The sequence below is a fragment of the Fusarium fujikuroi genome, chromosome FFUJ_chr11 (genome assembly GCF_900079805.1).
Source record: "Fusarium fujikuroi IMI 58289 draft genome, chromosome FFUJ_chr11".
Classification (NCBI taxonomy): Eukaryota; Fungi; Ascomycota; class Sordariomycetes; order Hypocreales; family Nectriaceae; genus Fusarium; species Fusarium fujikuroi.
Genome location: NC_036632.1, coordinates 991,828 through 1,015,860, shown reverse-complemented (window position 1 = coordinate 1,015,860; position 24,033 = coordinate 991,828). Strand labels below are relative to the sequence as shown.

The window sequence follows — 24,033 nt, the reverse complement described above, 5'->3', positions numbered from 1 at the left end:
AGTCATCGGATTCGTTGACCCGCAACCACCATAGGTCACAGACAGAGATTCTCAAGATTGATTTTGTTCTTCGAATTTCCTCAACTTTGTGTGACTCGAGTTACGCTTTTCCTTGGTGGGGATGGCTACAGACTGAGTTCTATTACTACAGGCAGCAACGCGGTGAATTCCTTCCCGCTCGTCTAAATCATTAAGGACTGGGGCGATAGGCTAGCACGGGTATGGTGTAAAAACGCGTCTATGGCAAGGGAAGCTATCACGTTCAGTCTCCGATTCCTCGGAGAATATCAACGCCCTAAACTGGCTAGCCTCCTCAACGAAGCATTTCCTGGCTGGACGGCCTCCCACGATCTGCAAGATCTCCTTGATCTAACCTTGGATCCCTGGGATATCCCGTCCAAGGCCGTTCTCACAAGGATTGGAAGCTTATTGAGGGATGATGCTACGTGGCGTCGCTTTAAGGGTTGGAATCATGGAGTCCGCGCAAAATATCGTTTTTCTGCCACTGCGGTTGCAATCAGATTCTTTCGCCAGCTTTCGGTTGAGCAAAGGCGGCATCTACGCGGTGTCACGCTCATCGAGGATGAATATGCTGTTTGCTCCCCTTCAACTCACGCTATGGGTCTCATCGAATTCTGCAAAGACAATCCAAGGCTGAGAATACAACGCCACCTCAAACTATGCCGCCGCGTCCCTGCCATTTTCCACCCCTGTTGGGATATGCATGGATACAGCACTGTTGCTAAACCCCACAGTCAGCGTAGCAACGGTGGGCAAGACATTGTGCCAGAGTTTGCCGTCGAGGGTATAAACATATGGTTAGAAGAGGCAATCTCATTGCCAAACGCTGGAATGCCCTGCAACTCCTACACGCTTTGCTTCGATGGAGAACCTGATAAATCCTTTTTTTCTGACATCTTCCAGAACATCCTGCTTCGGCAAGACGCTTTGATTCAAGCCAGCCAGAAGCTGATGCGGTTGCGTCCTCATCAATTCGATGTATATAGGTCACTTCCCTATCATCGTTGGCAAAGTGGCCACCTCTCAAAGGCAGTCAAGTACTTGATCGAACATCATTCTGACAGTATTGACAGTTTCCCGCTCATCTGCTCCAATTTTTATCCTGGTCGGCCTCTTGATGTCGAAAGCTTTATCCAAGAGCGTCTTGAATGGACATTAGTGGAGTGGTTAGGCGATGAGTGGAGATTGTCTTTCCATCTCAGACAGTGCCCTTCAACATTTGGGAGCTGGAATGACAATTTAGTGTCTTATTATGAATTCCAGAAGCAGGTCGAGCCTTAATACTATATATGCCTTTACGGCGAGCTGGCTAAGCTTAGATAGATGAATAGACAGAAATAGGCGTGAGTCGGCTGCCTGTTGATCAGTGTCTATCAGCATGGGCATATTATATGAATTGGAATAGCCCTAGACTTGCAATCACTAAGAAGAAAGATAGCCCCGAAGTCACAGTCGGCGCTGGTCATTCAGACGAAAGCATGGTAGACTAAGAAAGATGTGGTCAAATAATTTGCCACAGGCTGCCTGTCATTTAACCTGACTTTATGTGACGCTTTAGACTCAAATGCTATGCTCTTGTCTGCATTTGATACGAGCAGATACAAGTGCCCTCAGTGTTCACGTACACGCCATAGCCAGAGCCATATGCAACAAGTCTTGAAGTGGATTGGGGATATGATTTATAGGCGAGGATGTTGGAGTTCAATAATCTTTAAAAACTACTCTCAGTTGATCCTATGCCATGAAATAGGGATTATACAGCAGAATATATATACGATACAAACACTAGAACTATGATTTCTCAAGCCCAGGCTCCATCCCTGAAGTCGCTTCTAATTCCTTGATACTCTTGCCATCTGCATTTTGCATTGGTCTCTTGGGCGCAGCCTCCTTGTCCAACGGCCCAGGCCTTGCGAAAATAGAACCACCAAGAGATAAGACGTTGGTCGCACGAAGGACCATCTGATAAAACAATGTCATGCCAGTGACCAAGATCTCTTCCCTTGCGGCAGGGTCATTGGCCTTGGACCCTAGAAACTCGACACATCCGACGTTATTGAGAGACCAGCAGTTGGCAGAAAACTTTGCCACTGCAGAATCTTGCTCGTCGAGGCAGACAAAGTCCCATGTCTTGAAGCTGCTAGCGCTGGCCCATGTCATGGCAGCAGGTGTTCCGTCAGGACTGCTGGAGTAGTTGTATGACAGGTGTGTGTATGATGTCATGAAGCGCTTTAGTGCTTTGATAGTGCCCTTTTGGCCGTGGAGCTCGTAGGTAGCGTGGATTGTGACGGGGTGAAGTGTACCGGTACCGATTACAGCTGTAGGGTCGTCGTAGGGATGGAAGACGAGGGAGGTGCATTTGAAGGCATGATAGTCGACGATGTATTTGGGTGTTGTATTGTTTGTTTCAGGGTCTTTCTCTGACACTAAAGCCTTCATCTTCTTCCACTTGAAGTCAACTTGAAAGACAGTGTTGGATGGTTTCATGTTGTCGTTTGCCGAGAGATGGTCGTAGGAGTTGCTCAATTTGACTTGAGTTTATTATACAAGAAGGTTATGTTTATTGTAAATGAATGGATTCGGACTGATACAGAGGTCTTCATAGGATCTTAGGCGCTTATATATAAATCTTGGCGGAATGTGAGCATGAATGTTGGCGCATCAGCGTAACATCGAAACAGGTCAAGACCCACCGATGCGTCGTCTGGCTAACTCCATTCGGCCTCATGGAGCGCTCTGATCGACACATCGGTGGCAGATAATCCGTCTCTGTGCGCTAGCTGCGCCTTGCTGGGCTGAATGGCAGATTTCTTGGTTCCAAGCATGATAAGATCTCGTCTGCCTATGTGGTCGAGATTTTAGGAAATTACAGCACGTAGCGAAAATGAGGGTTCTACAAAACGTTAGTGCCTCGTCACAATGTAGTTTGAACTGAAACTTACCTCGAAATCAGTCAAGTCAGTGCCATCAACCTCAGAGGCATCCTCATTATTGGTCCCGACAGCCGCGGCAGCGGCATCGCGTCGTGCATTTCGTCTCGATAAGAGTGCCCGAAGCATGATTGCGACGACCATCTGCGCGACCGAGCAGCTGAGAATCGTAATGCATCCGGATGGATACAAGGGGGCCTCGGAGCCCAAGAAAGCGTGGGGGCCGATGACGTTACCAACACAGTAGGCAATGAAGACCATTGCTGAAGCAGTGATACGCTTGGTGTAGCCACCGAGGTTGCTAGCGGGCATTTGCATCGCAAGGACCAGAGAGCAGACAAAGGCACCGATAATGTAATAACCGAAGAGTACACCGATCTTGTGATGCTCACGATCAAGTTTCCAGAGCAGGCAGACTCCGATCATGGTGGGGATAAGGTAGACAGCCATGATGATGGTTCGGCAGTTCTTGATGCGTGAAGCTAAGAAGGTGCCTGATAGGATGTACATGACTTGGAATGCGCCCATGGGGATACCAAGAGCGACTGTCTCAAGAGGATCCTTGACTACACCCTTGATGATGAGCTTACCGAAGTTGGCAATGCCTCCGTTAATTGTCTCGTTGAGGAGCATGAATAAAACAAGAAGCCAGACTTGAGGGTCGATAAAAGCCTCGCGGATTTGGTTCCACTTGATAGTCTTGTTCAGAACACCAGTTCGAGCGAGACGACCACGGCCGATGAGCAGGGCTCGTTCTTCGAGGGTAAAATGGCGAGCTGACATGATACTGTCGGGGAGGAAGAACAATAGAACAAAGCCCCAGACGACTGTCATGCCTCCGCAGGTCATGAAAACAGCCTTCCAAACGGGAAAGTTCTTGATCTGGCCAATGCCATAGGTAAGGATACCACCAAGCTTTTCAACGTTAGCAAGGTCAAAGCAAGAGTGAAACTGGACTTACCATAGCTCCAACGCCATTACAGCAGTAGAAGATACCTGCTCTGAACGGCTGCTGCTCACGCGTATACCACATCGAAACTATCATCATGAAACAAGTGGTGATCGGAGCCTCAAACACGCCAAGAAAGAATCTGCACGTCGCCAACGAACCAAAGTTATTTCCCGCAGCGGTCAATAATAGAACGCTTCCCCACGCAATTACACAGCCACTGACTACCTTGGCCATACGCGTTTTCTGTGCGAGAAACAGCCAGGGGTACTCCGCAGCCATATAAGCGAAATAAAAGATTGAAGCAAACCAGGAATACTGATCCGACGAGATTCCTGTGTCTGTGAAAAGGTCGAACACAGCAGCATATGAAAGAGCATTTTTATCGATGTATTGAAGCATGTATGTGCCCATCAACATGGGGAGGAGGATCATGTCGACCTTTCGGATGAGCTTCTTGTTGAGTTCCGTATCGGTCAATAATTCGCCGATGTACTCATTTGTGAAGTTATGCTGACGGAGGAATGTTTCTGTAGCGTCAAGCTCGACGACTTCGCCTGGGGTAATTGAGTCCAGCTTTTTCATGGCGATTTGCTCCTCTTCGGCGAGCTTCTTGTCGGGCAACGGCCCCGTTGTCGTTGGTGACATCGCTAGGGAAGGCAAGAGTTTATGGCCTATATCCTAAGCGATGAAAAGATTTAGGGAGGCGTAGGATAACTAAGAATAACTTAGGATGCCTTTAGACCAGCGATTCCTAGCACCCCAACTGAATGTGAGAAGCTAGGTGGGTATGTTGCTCTGCGAGATCAGTTTGAGATTCATGATGATGGGAAGCCAAAGACCCATATAACCTTCCCTTCAGTCAAGCAAGCGATAGACAATGGTCTGGGGTACATGATTCTCGTATCAACGAAGCGAATTAACCCTATCAGTGTATCATGCAGATCACATCCTAGCGAACCAGCAGTTCCTGACTCAAGACAGTGCAAATGGCATTCTCACCAATGACAGCCTCACTGAAATCACCCAAGTTTGCGGGGTTTAGGCCTAGTTCCAGTTGGCCGCTACCAAGCTCCGATACTCGGTCCTCAGATCTAATGCCGGCAACGATCGGGTCCATATTCAACAGGCGAAATCGCGGGGCAGGGAAGTTCCCCGATCTGAACAAGGAGATTCGCGTGTTTTATTTCTCAGATTGGAAAGATAGGGCGCAGGTGGCACTTATCTCCGGTGATTCTGCTGTTGAAGCCGTTGTCGGAACTGAGCCGTCAAGAGCGGAGCGGTTTTTGGACGCCGAGGAGATGCCCCTCATACTGGTGGCGCTACTCCAACAGTGAGTTTCGTCAGTGTCGGGTCTTTACTATATTTAACCATTATATCCTCACGATTCCTCATTTGTGATAACACCAAATTAAGTCAAAATGGGTAGTCAGATTTCTCCAGACACTCCAACCATCTCCTTGCCTCAGGGCAAACTTGTTGGCGTCAAGCTGAATGATAGCCTACCCCAACCTGTAGATGGTTGGATGGGGGTTCCCTACGCTCTACCCCCAACAGGCGATCTTCGTTTCCGCCTCCCTGTCAAAGTCCCAGCTTCACCTGACAAAGTCATTGATGCGTCTGAATATGGCCCTGCAGCTCCTGGCAAGGGACTGTTGGTAGGTCCCACGCTTGAGCAGAGCGAGGATTGCTTGACAGCGAATATCTTTCGCAAGTCTGCGGATAAACATGAAAAATTACCAGTAGCGCTGTATATCCATGGTGGTGCGTTCAATAGAGGTTCGGCGCATATGCACAAGACGGCGTCGATGGTGGCGAATGCACCTGAGGCTTTTGTCGCTGTGACGTTTCAATATCGCATTGGAGCTTTGGGATTTTTGCCCTCAAGTCTCAGTGCTAAGGAGGGTGTTCTTAACCTTGGACTGAAGGATCAAATTCTCATGATGGAATGGGTGCAAGAAAACATCGCAGCCTTCGGTGGTGACCCCAGTAATGTCACATTGTTTGGTCTGTCTGCCGGTGCTCATTCTGTAAGTTCGAACGACAATTCTGGGATGCAGTCAACTAACTTTAAGCAGATCGGTCATCATATCATGCACTATAATGAGGGTATTGCCCCTCTGTTTCACAAGGCCATTATTGAATCCGGAGCTCCTACATCACGAGCCGTGAGACCTTACAACGCGCCGATTCATGAAGCCCAGTTCAAGGACTTCCTCCATGCGGTCGGCGTCCCCGAAGATCTCCCAGAGAATGAGATCTTCCCTTATCTGCGCCAACAACCTGAGAAGGTCATTACAGATGCGCAAACAGCCACGTTTGACAAATACAACCCTTCCCTTCGCTGGGCTTTCCAACCTGTCATTGACGGTGAAGTCATCGCTCGGCCGCCTCTTGAGACATGGAAGTCGGGCAAGTGGCATAAGGTGCCCATAATGACTGGCTTTACCACGAACGAAGGTTCGCTCTATGTGAACAAGCAAATGTCGGATTCTTCCCAATTTCGGCATTTCTGGGCTGAGTTGCTCCCGCTGCTTACCTCGAAGGATTTGGACACTATCGAGGAGCTCTACCGAGACCCAGCCAAGTTTGAGGATTCCGAGTACAAGGAGACACGTAAAGACATGGGGTCGCAGTACAAGCGCATCGAGGCTGCATATGCCCACTATGCTTATGTCGCTCCCGCACGCCAAACAGCCGAACTCGCCTCCCCATCAGTGCCCGTCTACCTCTACCACTGGGCCGCTGTTAGCACAGTCAACAACGGTGCCCAGCACGCCGATAACATGCGTTACGAAGTCTGCGATCCCAAGGTTGTCGTTGTCTCCGAAACACAAAAAGACCTTGCCAAGACACTGAACCATTACGTTACCAGCTTCATCGCAAAAGGTGATCCCAATGCTGTCCCAGGAGAGTATCCCCAGAGACCTAAATGGGAGGCATATGATCCCAAGAGTCCCAAGGTGTTGAGATTTGGCGAAGGGAATGAGGAGCTGATAGGAGGAGATGCTGGCAAGACTGCTGTGTTTACGGATGATGATTGGGCTCGAAAACAATCTGAGTTTTGGTGGAGCAAAGTAGACATCTCCCAGCAGTAAGCATAGAAAGAAAAGAAGCAAATACAAGCATAACACTCTAAGTCACGCCAGTCTCCCTCCTATCGTACGTTAACGATCTGTGGTAGAAGTAGAACGGCTTACCAGAAACAGAAATAGTCCATCTGCACCTGCCCTATAATCAAGCAGAGGCTTGAAAGTTGACCTCCCTCTTGAATTTCGCTTAAACCTCAACGCCACCTCCACCGTTGACTGGGACATCCTTAAAACTCACCAGCATATAAAGAAATGCAGTCGCAAAAAGATATCTTGAGCTTCAGCTCCTTCAATGCGTAATCAGGGAATCGAACCCTGGGCTCCCCGACGCTGCTCGAATGGCAACGGAGAATTTTACCACTAAACCAATTACGCTTCTATTGATGGTATTGAGACGATCCCAATGCAGTCCAAGTGGTCAGAAGAGAGCGAGGTTTAATATTGAGGTTGGAAGAGAGCTCCAATAAAGCTAAAATTACATAGACAGCCGTTGAGATATCAATATTCGTTTTCAATTTGCACGAGAAGACCTCAAAACTCAGAGACTGAGTCAGGCTTTTTAAACGCATACCATATCAACACTAATCTACCCGTTATTTCTCTCATCTGTTCTATGATGTTCACTCTCGGGAGGGCTTTCCATCTCTTGATGAAGGTGAGTTTGGGCATGAAACTTTACTTCTGGGCTTCTTTGTCTCGTTGATGACGGCTGGGTTGCGTTATCATCAATGTTGCTTGAACTCGGGACCGAACTAGAAGGCTCTGATATTTCCTGACGGATTGGATGTTCCTGACCTGTTGTGACGTTGCCAATGTTAGATGACCGATGAGCTTGGTTAAGAGCAAAGTCTCCCGAGTCGAAATATTTCCTTCCCTTGTACCAAAACTGTTAGCTTGGCACGTGTCAAGGATAAAATCGGTCATGCGAACCTCTAATTGGTGACTGAGAAGGTTGCCTCGCTTTGGTAGGATCCCGTATCGATTCAAGAGGCTCTTGTTCTTGTCTGTATCCATCTCGCTTTGCTTGGTCTGATTCATAGTCCGGTGCGCATTTTCAGTGATCAAATGCTTCGTGGGAAAAAGAAATGATCAAATGTATTTTGTTAGCAGGTACTGATAATACGGCTCATACGTGGGGACCAGAGAAACCCTTAAAAACACTTCCAGAAAGTGATGGTTCATACGGGACCAGCGCCCTAGAGGCGCATGACGTAGTGTAGGCTGTCTCGTGCCAGAGATGCATATTGAACCCTGCGCTTTACTATAGGTTGCGGACCCTTCTTTAAGGGTGTTTGGGGGCTTCATGTGTCAAAAGGCTACGGGTTGCAACCATCAGTCACATGCTAATGCAAGTTTTGGTGCATACAGTGTTTATTCTCACTCAAGCAACTGACTGAAGATTTGTGCTGAGATTCATACACAAGAAGCATACAGAAGGGCTGTTTTATGAATCTACAATTGCGATGCTTGGGTTATGATTCCATACAGGTCTCCGGATGCCATGACAACGACCCCAGGGCATCAGCTAGGGGCTGCATAACCCACTGTAAATCAAGGTCTCGCTTAGAGTCTTATCTGAGCTCAAGTCCACTGCGCCGTGGTCATTGGACTACCAAGGATGATTCCCTACGAATCAAACAGGGTCAGTTAGAGCAGAAAGAGAAGAGAAATCAGCAGCAAGAAAAGGAACATGGGAGAGACGCGCGAAGGGATTTAAAACAGGATGTCTCTTGGACCCTGTATTTCATTACGTAGGGCGGTCAGTAGCGCTAATAAGCCGAGAGTCCGGCGATGCAACGTGAGGGAGAATCACCCCGCATACTGGTTCACACTGTCCACCTGGATCACAGAAGGCGGAGCTTCACCCAACACCCCGTGGCCGACGATATAAATACAGTACAAGGGCTATTAATGCCGTACATTCGCTCGAATCATTCAAGGTGTAATAACGTTGCCGATCAATTTTACAAACCGTCTGAGAACCTACAAAATGCCATTCGTTAATGAACCTACCTCTCCCTCGGTGACTATGGTCTCTCAACAGTCGCAGTCCTCAACAAAAGAAACATATTCGCTCTCTCTATCGGAGCATACAAGAAAGCAAATAGCGGTTCTACTCGAATCACCAGACGCGCAACTGTCGTCGGACTTGGCTTTCTTGCCCAGTAGCTGTGTTCTTTCATTACCGCGACTAAACTCAGCATCAAGCGCGGGTGCGGGTGCGGGTGCGGGAGCGTGCCCAAACACATAAAGGGCGTCACCTTAGGCCGACCGAATATCCTAATCAAAAATCGGCCGTGATTGGGAGAGAGTCGTAATGCATTCCAAGGCTACCAAGGCGTTACTCATGTTGTTCTTCGGATGGATCGGCGGAATGGCCGGGATCAAAATGGAAACCTGTTGACTGTGGAGGTGGCAGGACATCGGGCTTGGAACGTGTGCGCCCGATATTTTAGGCCTGGGCGCATTCATTCCCAGGAGGGACTTTCTAATTAATTTGAGATGAAGATATGTCAAAATGACGATTGTAATTCTGAAATGAGATCAGCAGTTTATTCTACCGAATTCGGATCATAAATTGGCAGCTGGCCAAGCCCGATTCTCTATCATCTCGATCGGCAGTTGACATCTGCCGAGCACAATCTGATCTGCCGGATATCGGGTTTCCCCAAGCGTTGGTGGGAATTAAGCATACTGATATAAATCGCTATGTAGACGCCCAATTCAAGATGAGAATAGTATGTAAAATCGGGAGCGGCGAATACGATACTCTTGTCGATGAAGCTTGAGCGCATGCATTCGGTCTTCGAGGCGTCAGCAAGCATGATTCCGTCACTGATATTTCTTAGTGCGTAACTGTGATTGATGTTCAGAGACGCAAACTAGCATCTAGGGGCAAGGCTGTTGTTCTTGATTGAGATTTCATTGCCGAAATGCGTTTCTGCGTCCAGTTTTGGCATACGTATATTTCAATGCCTCCCCAACCAAGCATACCGGGCTGTTTGAAACGAGCGTCGGAAGAATTGTACATCGTGGAGAAGGATGTGGCAATAGGCATTCAAGTCGAAGTTCTAACTAGTCGAATGATCGCAGATACCTTGGTCGTGCCGCGAGCCTCATCGAAAGTCAATAGGATACAAGCAATCATGCTCAGCGCCAAATATTGCAGCCTTGACGATTTTAAAGAGCATCGTTGAAAGCTCTGCTTGCCATTCTTCTGCATAGATGTCTGTTATGGATTTCATTACCTTTGCTCCCTCTCGTTGATGATGGAATTGCCAGTGCTCCAATCAGCGCGAGGCATCCTAGGGTTAGAATATCCAAATCGGGAGAATCACCATGAGTCATTCTGTATCATTCTGTATCGAAGATGTCTAATTCCGAGCAACACGTGCTGAATTAAGGGGCAATTATCTAGTGTATTTTGATTGATGCAGTGCTCGCTGTCAGGCACCTTAGCCTTGACAGCACGAGCGAGAGTCCTTCACGCGTTCAACTACAGTGTGAAGGTAGAACAAACATCATTAAGAAGGTGGTATTGTACATTCGCAAATACACTTTATTGAATATATAGATGTTTAAATTTAGGACATTTTTCAAAGCCTTTCTCGACTCTAATCGCATCGCTCGTACCCATATCTTGTTGCATGTCCTCAAATGCCAATCGTGGTCAGAACATACAATTCGAAGTGATTACTTTCACGGCGGGTAGTGAGATGGTGGACTTGGAGCGAGACCCCTCATCGATCCAACGGGCACTTCATCAAACCCGAGCCGCTACTCTACAGCATTGAGAGCAGGGAACATTCTCTTACCGAACTCCTTTCGTCTCGGCGTGACGTTGCATCCCATACTATGCAAAATGATTCATCGTGAGCACTATAATTATTGTATCTTGATAGTGTTAGCGGTAAAGATGATGAAGTGAGGCATGCAATCATACATATCATAGCATATAAATTTTGAAGGTAGTCTCAGCTTAGATCTGAAAATACCAGTCATCAACAGTCAAGCATTGTCAATAAGACCATGCACGAAAGGTGAGATATATCCTGCTTCTTTTCTCCTACTCATCAATCTACATGATGCATAATATTTTGCCGAACTGAGGTTACTCGCATGGAATACTGCGTCTTTGAGGACCCATTGAACCGACATCGCCTGACATATGAGGCTTTCCATCATATCTTGTTGCAGTCTATTACAGAATTGTTTGCTAACTTTAAAAATGCTGAGTAGGTAAATCCGAGTCTAAAAGACAAAACTGCAAGGCAAGCTGAAGGAGGGGCGGATTCTTGAGGTGAGCATTGCTACTGATAACCTCGTACTATAAACGGGGAAAACCATGGCGACCTACACTATGGTCGCCCCATTTTGGTAGATTCTTTCTGTCAATCCGTACTTAAGCCTTCATTTCCCCTTACCTAACTTATACGTTCAAAAGCATCTTCGACCACTCAAATCAACAGCGTCATCCGAACTCCTAAAGCATCGTCGTCTCCCACTCCTGAATCATCACCCCTGCCCGTTTCAGCGTTTTCTTGCACGATATTTATAGCCTCGATCAAGTCACCCACAGCCCTCAGTGGTTTTGTTCTGTTAGGGATGCTTTACACTACCAATGCTTGGCTTTCGGACACCAAACAACCTGTAACGCAGAGGGGTCAGGCCAACGCCATCAACTAGCTCGGTTTACTCAAGCCTTGCAGTAGCTTCATGTTGCTAGATGCGGGGTTAACAACTTCGTTCGCTTCGGAGTTTCAACCGACGGGTACAACGATGAGATAAAGCCTAGCAGCCTAGTTCGTAGTAGAGGCAACTCCGCGAAAGCCTCAACTTGCTGATGAGAGCCGCTATATGCTCGGATCCTTTCGTCGTTCAGCGTCCTCGATCAAGCTTTTCAAGAATCTTGCCTACCCTTTGGACCAGAGTCATGAACGAGAAATCCCCACTCCTTTTTGCTTCTTCCTTCGAGACATCAAGAGCCACCGCGTCCGCGATACTGAGAATTACTTCGTTCTCGTACTCGGTTACCTCTTTCATATTCAGATTGGCTTCAGCTTAACCCGATTTCGTAATGGTCATTGTGGCGCGGAACTGGCTCCAGTGAACTGCTAGATACGATGTCAGTAATAATGATCTTGGAAACGAAAAGACGTAAAACCACTTATGTAGATGAAAGCAAGTAAACGCCTTAATAATCGATTCTGTTCGCCTGCTCCGCTGACATCTCTTATAGAGCAAATAGTACGCGCCACACAAGATCCCTCATCCCTCGCGTGTCGAGAATTTGATTGAACAGTATTATCGCAGCATCGAGTTAAGATCCCCATGGTTGGAAGCATTGTGTCATGCTCTCAAACTCGAGAAACAGCATGGTGTCTCCAAAGAGATGCGTTCTCTCCATAGATTTGCGGTGACGCCAAGCATCTCAACCCTCTGCTGAATTCCCTTGAAACCTTGCTCCGATTGCTTATAAAACTTTTTACATGTCTTTAAAGATGGGGCCCACAATTCTATTGTAGTCGGGCCTCCCGGGCGGGTTATCGACTGTTTACACAAACGAAGCGTGGACGGATGCAAAAAGCATCCGAGCCGGGGCGCTTACATGAGGGCTTGAGAAAGGCTATAGAGCAAAGATGTGTATATAAACGCCAATTCACGCGACTATCTAATATTCATCCTCAAATCACAATCTTCCATTCAATAACACCATTCTCTATGCCTTCGTTAACTGTCCTCGTGCTTGGCGGTACCGGGCCCGCGGGCATTTGTCTACTTCGTGAGCTACTTCATCGGAAACACAAAGTAGTGGCATATGCACGAAGACCTCAAAAGATTCCAGAAGACTTGATCTCCGATCCATCACTTGAGGTAATTCACACGCAGGGTGTCAATCGTGAATGAAGGAAATAGCTAACCTTGTCAGATCGTCAAAGGAGATCTGTCTGACAAAGCAGCTCTCGACCGAGCCGTGGTCAAGGTCAACATGGTCATTTCGCTCCTCGGACCTCTAATCACCGATCGCACCTCGCCCCCAAACGCTATCCCCGACTTCTACAAAAACTCCCTCTTTCCCGCGATGCGACGACACGGCGTTAAGCGAATCTTTGCCATGGGAACGCTCACTATCACCCAGAAACAAGATTCATGGACTGTCCTCCAACCAACAGTCAATCTCATGGTCCGCACCGTTTTTTCAAACGCTTATCGCGCTATTACCGCGATCGGTAAAACATTCGAGACCGACGCCAAGGACCTCGATTGGACCATGTTCCGTATCTCGGCTATCCCTGGGGGCTCTGACAAGGAAAGCTGGGCGAAAGATAGGCAGGACGGGAAGTCTTTTGTGGGATATGTTGGGCAGAAGGGTTATACCTATTCTTTCCCACGGGGCGCGCTGGCGAGATGGCTTGTTGATGCTGCTGAGAGTGGGCTACAGGATTGGGTGCGCAAGGCACCTGCGGTGTCCAAACTGTCTGGTAGCTAAACATCTCGCTCTGGTCAGGTCTTCTTAACACTCTTTCCTATGGTTTATTCCCTTTCTAGTTATTCTTCTTGTTTCTTAGACGGGCAAATGCTTGGTCTTTATTATATGTAATTATTCCTTAGATGGTTGAACTCTGCATTAAAGTTGCCTAACTCATGAACCAAGTATCTGGTACTGAAATCCGACAATTAATGCGCTGTTCAAAGGCCTTGGTGAAATATTCGATCGACCGAAACAGATCGCGATGATTCGCCGCCAAAGCAGAAGGATCCTGCCTTGACGTCAGTGGTCAGAAGGAAATCGTGATCTCGTCAACGACGCCCTTGCGAGTTGAGTATATATAAGCTACCAATATTGATCAATCGTTTCACCTAAACTCAATTTCTGACTCACTAGAAACGAGAATAGAAATATTTACCAAAACCTCGCTCATACTACTTCGCTATTTTTCAGCCCATAAGTCTCATCATGTCTTACCCTGATCTTACGACGTTCAAGGCCCTGTCGTTTGACTGCTATGGCACATTGATAGACCAAGAGTCTGGTATGATCCGTGGCTTGCAGCCCATTATTAGTCGTCTTCCTTCCGAAAGCGATTACAAAAAGAATCCTGTTTTGTTGATTCAGCGCTTTCATGAGCTTACCCAAGTTCTTGAAGAGGGGGAGCCTACCCTACGCTACGGCAGCATCGTCTCGCGTTCGTTCAAGAATCTCGCCAACGAACTTAATGTTTCTGTACCTGAGGAGGAAATGAGCCATCTTGAGTCCCTACCCGGGACCTGGATGCCTTTTCCCGACACCATACCTGGCTTAAAAATTCTAAAGAAGCACTACAAGCTTATCATCCTCACTAACATGGATAACGCCAACGCCTCTTCAACTCTAAGGCATCTTCAGCCCGCTGAATTTGACAAGGTCTATACTGCCGAAGACATCGGTAGTTATAAACCCGCTAAGGCAAACTTCGACTACTTGTTTGATCACCTCAGAAGCGATCTGAGCGTCGACAAGGATCGCGGGGATTTACTACACGTAGCGAGAAGTTTGACTGCAGATCACGTTCCGGCCAAACGGTTCGGACTTAGAAGTGTTTGGATCTCTCGCGGTGGCGACAAGAAAGAGGGAACAGGTGTCGGAGGTGATTATGAGAGACTGAAAAAAAGTGTGGCGTTCGAATGGAGGTTTGATAGCATTGGGAAGTTTGCGGAAGAAGTCGAGAGACAATTCGCCGAGAAGACCGCGTATAGAAAGAAGGTTGGCGCTGCGGCCTGAATAGTTACAATGTACGGTCATGGATCATGGGTGAAGTAGGGCTGAGCGCTGAGTTATGCCCGGCAGATAACATTAAATAATACGGTGGCAGATATGCAACTCATCGAGATGAAGACTTGCTTTGTTGATATGGCTTGAGTTCAAACTCAATGGCAGCCATTTTTAGGTCCAAAGCATATAAAATTAGTATTGTTTCATCTTCTGCAGCAGCACGGCCCATGGCAGTGGAATATGGCGCGATTCACTCCCTCAGCCTCACTTCCCAATCGTGATTCGGTCCCGATACTAACAAAAGTCAAAGACCTCGCTCGTTCTAGACCCTCCCAACGCATGAAATGTGAAAAATGTCAACCGCTATGACCAAAAACTGCCGAAACTCCAGGGCTCGGTGCGCTAAGACACATGGGATGGACGCTATGTCTGAGCGTTTTACCAAGAATGTTCTAGCGAGGAACGTTTGGACACCAAACACTGACTCGCTCGACGCCACATCGCGTGCGCCGATCCTAACTTGCCAACGCCATGTCAGGAACAGAAGGACGATGAATTCTGTGCCGAGGCTCGTGTTTGAGGTGAGAGAAATAGAGTTGGGGTTTGAAGTGAACTGGAGAGTTGTATTTTCATCCACTATTGATGTGCAATCGTGCCCAACGCTCCCAACAACTCAATTCAAGCCGACTTTTTGATTGGCTTGACTTGTGGGGGGGTCAGGCTTGAATTGGCTACAATTCAGCCAATTGGAATTGGATTGAACAAGTCGACTTGCAGATCACAGGTCTAGCCTAATTAGGTAAGGTAAGCCCCGCAGAGAGCTTTTTTTTCTGCTAATTAATTAGCTAAGATAAGATAAAAAGACCTACCCTAGGTTTATAGAATTTCCTTAAAAGTAAAGGTAAAAGGTACCTATATATTACTAATTCTACTATATTGACTTACTGACTTGCAAGTCAGGACCTAGGTAGACTTAATTTGTAGCCTTTTTTCCTGACTTGCAAGTCAGGGGGTCAGACTTGAATTGAACAAGCTGACTTGAGTTATTGGGAGCGTTGATCGTGCCGTAGCAAGCGAGGCGATCTTTGGGTCGGTGAAGACCCATTTTCTAAGCATACTTCTTTTGACTTTTTTTTTCTTTCATCAACCTGAGACACGACATTTCATCTCCACTACCCTCAAGGATGATGGATAACGCTCCGACTGACAGGACTCAGAGGATGTCAAGAATGGATCTCAATTACGTACTGGCCCGTAGAATAGCCAAATGACTTCCACGCTTTTCTTCTCACAAATCTGCAGCGGAAAAAGCCACATCCGTGAGAGACGACTAGGTTGGTCTAGCCTCGGCGCGAAAACAGTCGGCCGAGAACTCTAGTGCTGAAAAAATGCCAGGATTCCCTGGATGCGTTAATACAGAACGGGCGTTCAGCTGCGAAGCGATGTCACATCGTGGATCTGTGCCTCTGGGCGATAAATCCTTTACATTCTTGGCCCATTCAGGGTCTTTTTCCCTCTTAATACCCGTGGGGGGCTGTCATTTCTCATCTGCAGTTCGCTTCTCGTTCCTGAGATTCGACAGATTCTATCGTTTAAAACAATAATAATGGCGTGGGGTGATCTTCCTGTTGAAGGGCGGACGTTGGACCCTTTGAATGATGACCTTCGACACGGATTGACTGCCGTTACTGTCCTCGCTTTCATTTCCTTCTTTTCTGCGAGTACTTTGTTCTTTTACTTGGTGTACAAGCTTACGACATGGAGCTTGTTCATCAAGTCGCAGCCTTCGGGGCACTTTCAACATACGACTGGACCAATTCAGAGAGCGATTGACTTTACGCTGGGTATTGATGGGATATTTGCAGAGAATGATCAAGACGCCAACAACAAGGCGGACGGAAATGTTCCTACCGCCCCTCGACGACCTAATCAGTTCCTCGTCCTGATCATCAATCTACTCCTCGCCGATATGCACCAAGGAGTAGCCTTCTTTCTCAACGTGGCGTGGCTTCGAAATAATGCGATCATGGTCGGAACAGCGTCTTGCTATACCCAGGGACTCTTCGTCTCGCTTGGTGACTTGGCTTCGTCCATGTTCATCACTGCGATTGCCGTTCACACTTACCTTGCGGTGGTCAAGCGCCGGCAGACACCACAGAGGGTGCTGTACGCAATGATCATCGCTATCTGGATCTTCGTCTACGCTATCTCCCTCATTCCAATTGCCGCGACTCGCAATGGTGCCGAGTTTGGTGGGTTCTTTGTCCGGGCTGGAAGTTGGGTAAGTACCATATGCGTCATTGGCTGTCGGCAGCCCTCTAACATTGTATAGTGCTGGATGAACCGAAAGTACGAGAACCTTCGACTCTTCACACATTACCTCTACATCTTCCTCGGCCTCGGTACAACATCTGTCCTTTACCTTATCATATTCTTCCACCTCCGTCGTCAAGCCCGCTTTGAGTCATCGGGATCACCAAGCCAGGCTGATACCATGCAACTCCAACTCAGCCGCAACCCTGCCTTCCTGATCTACCCCGTCATCTATGTCATGTGTACCCTTCCTCTTGCGGCCGGCCGTATTGCGACGATGGCTGGTGCGAGTGTACCCAACGGCTACTTCTGCTTTGCTGGTGCCATGATTGCATCCAACGGTTCCTTCGATTGCCTGCTATTTGGCACGACCCGAAACACCATCGTCTTCGCATCAAAGTACGACATCTCTTCCGACGATGTTGGTCTAAGCACCTTTGCCTTCCTCAAGACACCTAGTCGCCGGTTCGGTAACACTATCTCGATCCAGGGGGGCCAACAAGCAGACGAGAACGTCGCTGGAGGATGGTGGTCATGGCCTGCTAGGGTGAGCGGGTCAGAGAACAGAAGTCGAAAGGGAATGACACGCACCATCAGCCAAGAATCTCTGAGAGGGCCAGCTATCCAGATGGATACCGTGACATCGGTGGTCGTCGAGGTTGATGACTCGGCGGAAAGAGACCCAAGATACCCAGATACAGCAGCAAGCTCCAATCCTTCGTTACGCAGTGCGGAAAAGGATTATACGAGAACGATACAAAGAAGCATGGATGCTAATAGATAAGACTTTAATGTTGATACAAAGTAATGAATACAGAAGCTGTAATGATATTGGCATATTAAGATATGTATACTGCAACTAGCTTGACATGAAACATATGTACTGAGCAAGATGGAAGTAATAGCAATGGGCGAGATCATCATTTTGCCTTCAGGACTTATCCACTGTAGCCTCCTCTGAACCAGTCTCTGAAGTTCCCTCCGAATCAGCCTCTGAAAAATCTGAAGCAGTATCTGAGTACACCGTCGCTGGGTTTCTTTCGAGCTCATCAAGCCACTCTTCGTCTGGTTCCAACTGTATCCTGGTTTTCGCGCACTTAAGCTCGATACCGATTTTGACGGCAGGCTCATCGAGTTGCCACGGCGGTTCTGTGCCTACTGGTGACGTCCACGCAATAATAGAAAGCGCTGGAAACAATGCCTCATAATCGAGCAGAGTTTTAACCATGTCATAATCGGCAGGCATCAAATACCACCATGGGTCATAGTCATCGGTAAGTTGTTGACCTGGGGGCAATAGCAGGGTCTTTTCATAGATTTCAATCTCTTGCAAGAACAGCACCTTCAAGCTTGGCGGTAGGTGCTCCCTGAGCTTGGGCAACCACTCAATATCGCGTTCGTAGGGATAAGCCCCAAACAGAACTTTTGGTGGGGCAGCGATATATTGAAGAGATGTGAAGTTGGCGAATTTCATGGGCTTGTCCTCGAAGGCCGGGCGGCGACAGTCCCAGTAGAGCTCTATGACCTTGATAGTGTCTCGGCATGTTCTTAGAAGTCGTGGGAAGTTCGGAGTATCTCGGTCTGATTCATTCATAGGGTGGTGAAACTCGAAGCGCTTGAGTTTATTTGCATTTCGCAAGAGTCTTTCCAGAATCTTGTCAGTATAATTGTAAACTTCTAGGTGGAGGGACTCTAGATTCTCAAATGGAAGAGGCTGAACTAAATCAGGGGCATAAAGATCTAGTCTAACTTTATGGAGGCGCAAGGACGTAAGGCTGGGGTGGTGGAATAGTTTGATCTCATCCAAAGACAAAACACGCGGGTCTGGGCTCCTGATATCGTAAGATACTATGTGTACTATTAGACCCTGTCATTCTTGTGATTATGTACAAGCTTACCCGTTTTCAGTCTAGGCTTAGGAGTTATACGTCCAGCCAAAAGCGAGGCCATGTTTTCGAAATCAGCGAGGCCGTCACGGGCCCCAAAGATCATCGTCTCCCCGTTACTCAAAGTGGCGCTCTCGATGTTACGCAGGTCAAGGCAGAGGAGTAGCCAGAAATACCGAGCATCAATGTTTTTGACATCCAAGTGATGGATCATGTTAAGGATTCTAGGATCTCCTTTAGCGACTCTCAGAAACCGTCTAAAATGTCTATCTCTGGAGAATATCATTTTCCTGTAAAACATTGACTTGGCCATTGCGTTGATGGTCTTGCTGGTCTGCATAAGAGGCTTGATTTGACGTGGCTCGAGCTTGCGCAAGATCATCGAGAAGATCTCTGGCGGTAGCCGATCTAGTCTCAGCTGCCCTTCCATATTTGTTGTACTTCTCGTGATAAAGAGATTTTGCTGATGAAGAAAGAGGGATGAAACATCTGTCACGAAGCGGAGATGGATGATGACCCGAGTGAACTTAATCAAGCTTAGAAACGGCTAACCTGATATGGATTAGTGAGCGATTGATTCGATGATTATGATTGGCGAAGCAAGATCCATCCTGCAGTACGCCGTTATCAGTGATCACCAATGATTGTTTGTGTGAGCTCACCACTCTCTATTTTCTATATGATCCAGTGACCTACAATGACTATAAATTAGTATGCCTCGACGTGGTTGTATGTCTAGCTAGAAATAAAACCGAAGTCGTAATACATTGACTTGACGCGAGTAGTTACGCAAACAGCATCAACATGTGTATCACCATCATCACACATGTCATTGGCAAATGCGGTCATGAAATCACTCATGAGGTCCAGACTTTAGACTGTGGTAACAAGGACAGTGGAAGTTGTGCTGGCCTCGAACTGAACCCAAGTAGATCGATAGAAACAGACTGTTTTCCTTGTGATGAAGCTAAGAAGCTGGCAGAGGAAGAGGAGAGAAAAAAGGCCACACGCCTATAGCCTGGAGGTAAATTGATCATAGATCACCATGCAATGGACCTGGTAAGAACACCTTGAATTTGAACTACTTGTTCATGTGATTCATAGCCAGAGCTGTGACTGAGATACAACGGTGACATACCTCCATTCAGAAAGCCACTCTACGTACAAAAAGCTCTCCTCAGACCTCTCCCCTCAACGTTTCTAACATCACGAGAAAAGATTTCGCACAAATAGACCTTATCACAAAGTAAACAACTATCAAACTTGTCACCATTCGATCTGAACCAAAATGTGCAAAACTATGATGGTACGACATTGGGGAACCTGTAGTCACCTCATCTCGTGGCACCATGAAGAAATTCCTTGCCTTTACAAAGGAACAGAACAGTGCAACATATCATTGGGGTGGGAGGACAAACATTCGAGTCGGCCTTGCCGACCATGTATGGATGCGGAACGTGAGAGGAAGAGACGCTTAGGTCTACGGTAGTCGAGCTTTATTATGATACATCTTTTGACTGCTAACACATCTGGCTTGGTTAGTGCTTAGCGACAAACATCAAACTGTAGGCATTCTTAAAGAAGAAGAAGAAGAAGAAGAAGTAAAAGTGGTGACTTGTTGAAGTGCAGTCGATGTAAGCCAGCATGAGTTGTTGATCGCCAGACCACTATATGCACATAAGCTCCATGTTAGCCCGAGGAAGACTCTAGAGCCTGCCCGAGCTAGTCATACTCTCGGCTCCCCGCAACTCTACGACCCTTGACAAAAACTTGTGCCACATTCCTATCATCGCCCGTCATAACATACTTCTCGAATAACCCCCTTAGTGAGTCTTCCTCCTCTCTAGGAGTCATAGCGGACTGCAGTCCTGTTGTTGTAGCTACCCAAATGGCATCAAATTCTTTACCAACTTCAAAGTTCCCAATCTTGTCTTCGAGACATAACACGTTGGCGCCCCCCATTGTCGCCAGGTAGAACACTTCCTCAAGTGAGAGAGCCTTGTCATCACCTTTGGACATAACCTCTCGGGCATTTGAAGCTATCATCGCTTGTCTGATGACCGATAGCATCTGAGATGCCCAGCCGCCTCCACTATCGGTACCAAGACCGCATTTAATCCCGCGACGGAGGAAATCGCGGATAGGCGCTACCATGAAACCACCGCCGACGGTCATGTTGGCAATGGGACAGTGAGCTATACCACACTTCAGCGCCTCGAGACGTTCCTTTTCGTAGTCGGTCATGATGGTGCAGTGCGCAAGGATGCTGCGCTTGTTGAGGAGACCATAGCTTTCATACAAATCAGCCTCGCTCCCTTTGAACTGAGGGAACAGCTCTTTGGTGAAGTCGATCTCTTGCTGAGCTTCGTTGAAATGTGTTTGCATGGCCAGAGTATCGTCTGCCTGTACCATGTCTCCAAGGCCACGAAGAAGCTCGTCAGTGCAGCAGATTGCGAATCTTGGTGTGACAACCGGCTTCACCAACCCCTCTTGACCCTCTCCGGCGGATCTTAGGGCACGAATATGAGCAATGCACTCCTTGGTCTCGCGAATAGAGTCCTCTGCGCTTTCCTCACGAAGATAATCTGGTGCATTTCTGTCCATATTACATTTTCCAACAAACGCGCGTTGGCCTTTCGCGTGGCATATGTCTGCTAGAATGCGTGTCGCTTCAGCATGACGGGAGCCATAGTATGAAGCAGTCGTGATTCCCTGTCGCAGAAAGTCCTGAACGGTATGTTCATACATCTTTTTCGCATACTCTGGATCAGAGAAGCGCGCTTCAAAGGGAAAGGTCACTTGGTCGAGCCAATCGAGGATATGAAGACCTTGGCCAAGACCCCGCATCGGCCATTGGGGAGCGTGGTTATGAGTGTCAACAAATCCGGGGATGAGGAATTCACCGTGAGGAAGACTGTGGATTTTGGCATCAGAGGGAAATGCATCGTTGGGGACATCGGCAGAGTTCTTCCAAAATCCCGTGATGAGGCCGTCGGTGATGATGAGTGTTGCATCGTCGACAAATTCCAGTGTTTGGAGGTCGATGGAGTGAATGGCTGCGCCACGGAACACTACGACAGAAGGCATCTTGAATGATTGAAATGGGACGTTAGTTATGCAGCAAAGGGAGAGGAGAAGAGTGTAGGTTGATCTTCATATGCTTACATCAGAAAGTTCAAATACCGTGGGGCAGCTCCGATAAGCGTCACCTCCGCGTATGTTACGGAAGGCCAAATCGACATCTGTGCCAAAATTCATCTTAAGGGATTTTTTTTACTCTATCTACCCTAATATAGCACTAAAGGCCCCTTTAGGCTTCTAGGCAATATAATATTATTATATTAAATATTATTACTATAATATAGCACTATAGACTAAGGCCTATACTAAAGGTTATAGCCCTCTCTCTTATATATACCTATATAAGCCTATAGTATACTATTTAAAACTAAACTATTTACTTTTACTTTTATTATTATAAATTATATTAAATTTTACCTTAAAACTGGCTATAGCTATAATAAACTTTATATAGAATTAAAGGCCCTTAGAGAAGTTAGTTTTTACCTATTTTATTAATAATTACTTATTAAAGCTATTAAGGTTATTAACCTTACTATAAATAGCCCCTTTAGGCCTAATTTAATAATAATTTAAACTAAATAAATATAATTAATCCCTATTATATATATTAATACTATTAATATAGCTATTAAAAGCTAGTAGTATAGTATTACAGTAATAAGCTATAAAAGTATAATTATTATTAAACTAAAGGCTATATTTTATATTACTTTAGGATACCTTAAGGAAGTTATTTTAGGCATTTTTATATTAAAGTATAATAAAGAAATTAAAAGTAAAAATATTAAAAGTAAGATTATAGCCCTATTAGGCTTTATATTTTTATTTTATAATAAAATAGTTTATTTTATTATATTAAGCTACTATAAAGAGTTCTTATTAATAAAGTAAAAGCTTATTAATAACTATATTATTAATATATATTTAAATAGACTTATTATATATAGAGATACTATTTATAAGACCTTATAGCTAAAGGACTTTTTTAAGGCAATAAGTATTATACTCTCTATAAAGGCTAAAGCTCTAGTTTCTCTTATATTTTTATACTTTAATATATAAAATAATTTAAGAAATAGTAATACCTTATAGCCTAATAAGTAGGCAATTAAGTAAGCAGAAACTAAAATACCTACTTTAAAGTATATAATAAAGATTAAAAAGGAAATAAAGAATAAGAAAGAATCTATATAAAATAAAAGGAAAGAGAATAATATTAAAACTAAAATTAAGGTTAAGGTTAAGGCTAAAAAGATAAAAGGTAAAAAAGAGAGATAATATAAAGATTTAAATATATTTAAGGCATTTCTTTAATCTATAATATTAGATAAAGATTAAAGAGGTAAAAAAGATAAAGAGAAATAAGATTAAGAAAAAGCTAAAGGGCACCCTTTATAATTAAAGGCCTTACTATAAAGGTTTAAGGAATAATATAAGGCTAGCTTTTAACCCTATAATTAATTTTATTTTAATTAATATTACCTTAAGTCTCTTAATTAAGTAGCTATATATTAATATTATATATAGCTAAATAAGACTATATATAATTAATCCTACCTATAGGTATTTCTAGAAGACTAATAGCTGGCTGTTTCTTGCTAAGTATATATGCTTTTAATTATGCCTATAAATATAAGTATATAGAGAGCTTTAGGTTTTTAGGGATATCTTAGGGAAAGATCTACCCTTTAAGAATCTTTTTATATACTATAATTATATCCTAGGGCAAATATATATTAAAATTAATATTATTATATTTAAAAAGCTCTTTAAGAGGCTATAATTAATTAAATAGTATTAAATAAATATAACTTCTTATTTTGCGGATCTCTAGCTAATAATATAAGACTTAAGGCTAACCAGAAAGAATATATAGCCTATTATACTATTTATAAATATAATATAAATTCTATATATATATAAATTTAAAGAGTTTTATATATATAATTGGCATAAAAAGATATAAAATAGCAATTTAATCTAAAATAGAATTAGCAGAGAAACG

General features: G+C 45.5%; 10 protein-coding genes, besides 1 other annotated feature; 5 read left to right on the top strand and 5 right to left on the bottom strand.

Annotated features, from left to right (window-relative positions):
- Positions 1–240: 240 nt before the first annotated feature.
- On the top strand, positions 241–1,302 carry FFUJ_11585 (uncharacterized protein; the record flags this gene model as incomplete). Its single annotated transcript, XM_023570500.1, has 1 exon — positions 241–1,302. The coding sequence occupies one exon, from the start codon at positions 241–243 to the stop codon at positions 1,300–1,302; it is 1,062 nt and encodes a 353-aa protein (XP_023437604.1).
- Positions 1,303–1,812: 510 nt separating this feature from the next.
- On the bottom strand, positions 1,813–2,508 carry FFUJ_11584 (uncharacterized protein; the record flags this gene model as incomplete). The annotated part of the gene is made up of 1 exon (XM_023570499.1): positions 1,813–2,508. One exon carries the CDS (start codon positions 2,506–2,508, stop codon positions 1,813–1,815), a length of 696 nt encoding a protein of 231 aa, XP_023437603.1.
- A 379-nt stretch (positions 2,509–2,887) lies between these two features.
- On the bottom strand, positions 2,888–4,548 carry FFUJ_11583 (related to allantoate permease; the record flags this gene model as incomplete). XM_023570498.1 has 3 exons in its annotated part: positions 2,888–2,914; positions 2,964–3,866; positions 3,913–4,548. The coding sequence occupies 3 exons, from the start codon at positions 4,546–4,548 to the stop codon at positions 2,888–2,890; spliced, it is 1,566 nt and encodes a 521-aa protein (XP_023437602.1).
- A 773-nt stretch (positions 4,549–5,321) lies between these two features.
- Positions 5,322–6,998, top strand: FFUJ_11582 (related to cholinesterase; the record flags this gene model as incomplete). XM_023570497.1 has 2 exons in its annotated part: positions 5,322–5,930; positions 5,979–6,998. 2 exons carry the CDS (start codon positions 5,322–5,324, stop codon positions 6,996–6,998), a joined length of 1,629 nt encoding a protein of 542 aa, XP_023437601.1.
- A 287-nt stretch (positions 6,999–7,285) lies between these two features.
- Positions 7,286–7,367, bottom strand: a tRNA (tRNA-Gly).
- A 211-nt stretch (positions 7,368–7,578) lies between these two features.
- FFUJ_14932 (uncharacterized protein) lies at positions 7,579–8,235 on the bottom strand (the record flags this gene model as incomplete). XM_023570495.1 has 2 exons in its annotated part: positions 7,579–7,878; positions 8,125–8,235. The coding sequence occupies 2 exons, from the start codon at positions 8,233–8,235 to the stop codon at positions 7,579–7,581; spliced, it is 411 nt and encodes a 136-aa protein (XP_023438138.1).
- Positions 8,236–12,713: 4,478 nt separating this feature from the next.
- On the top strand, positions 12,714–13,482 carry FFUJ_11581 (uncharacterized protein; the record flags this gene model as incomplete). XM_023570494.1 has 2 exons in its annotated part: positions 12,714–12,866; positions 12,922–13,482. 2 exons carry the CDS (start codon positions 12,714–12,716, stop codon positions 13,480–13,482), a joined length of 714 nt encoding a protein of 237 aa, XP_023437600.1.
- A 468-nt stretch (positions 13,483–13,950) lies between these two features.
- On the top strand, positions 13,951–14,754 carry FFUJ_11580 (related to haloalkanoic acid dehalogenase; the record flags this gene model as incomplete). Its single annotated transcript, XM_023570493.1, has 1 exon — positions 13,951–14,754. One exon carries the CDS (start codon positions 13,951–13,953, stop codon positions 14,752–14,754), a length of 804 nt encoding a protein of 267 aa, XP_023437599.1.
- A 1,597-nt stretch (positions 14,755–16,351) lies between these two features.
- FFUJ_11579 (uncharacterized protein) lies at positions 16,352–17,842 on the top strand (the record flags this gene model as incomplete). XM_023570492.1 has 2 exons in its annotated part: positions 16,352–17,026; positions 17,078–17,842. 2 exons carry the CDS (start codon positions 16,352–16,354, stop codon positions 17,840–17,842), a joined length of 1,440 nt encoding a protein of 479 aa, XP_023437598.1.
- Positions 17,843–17,989: 147 nt separating this feature from the next.
- Positions 17,990–19,374, bottom strand: FFUJ_11578 (uncharacterized protein; the record flags this gene model as incomplete). XM_023570491.1 has 2 exons in its annotated part: positions 17,990–18,906; positions 18,957–19,374. The coding sequence occupies 2 exons, from the start codon at positions 19,372–19,374 to the stop codon at positions 17,990–17,992; spliced, it is 1,335 nt and encodes a 444-aa protein (XP_023437597.1).
- Positions 19,375–20,666: 1,292 nt separating this feature from the next.
- Positions 20,667–22,031, bottom strand: FFUJ_11577 (related to guanine deaminase; the record flags this gene model as incomplete). The annotated part of the gene is made up of 1 exon (XM_023570490.1): positions 20,667–22,031. The coding sequence occupies one exon, from the start codon at positions 22,029–22,031 to the stop codon at positions 20,667–20,669; it is 1,365 nt and encodes a 454-aa protein (XP_023437596.1).
- Positions 22,032–24,033: the final 2,002 nt, after the last annotated feature.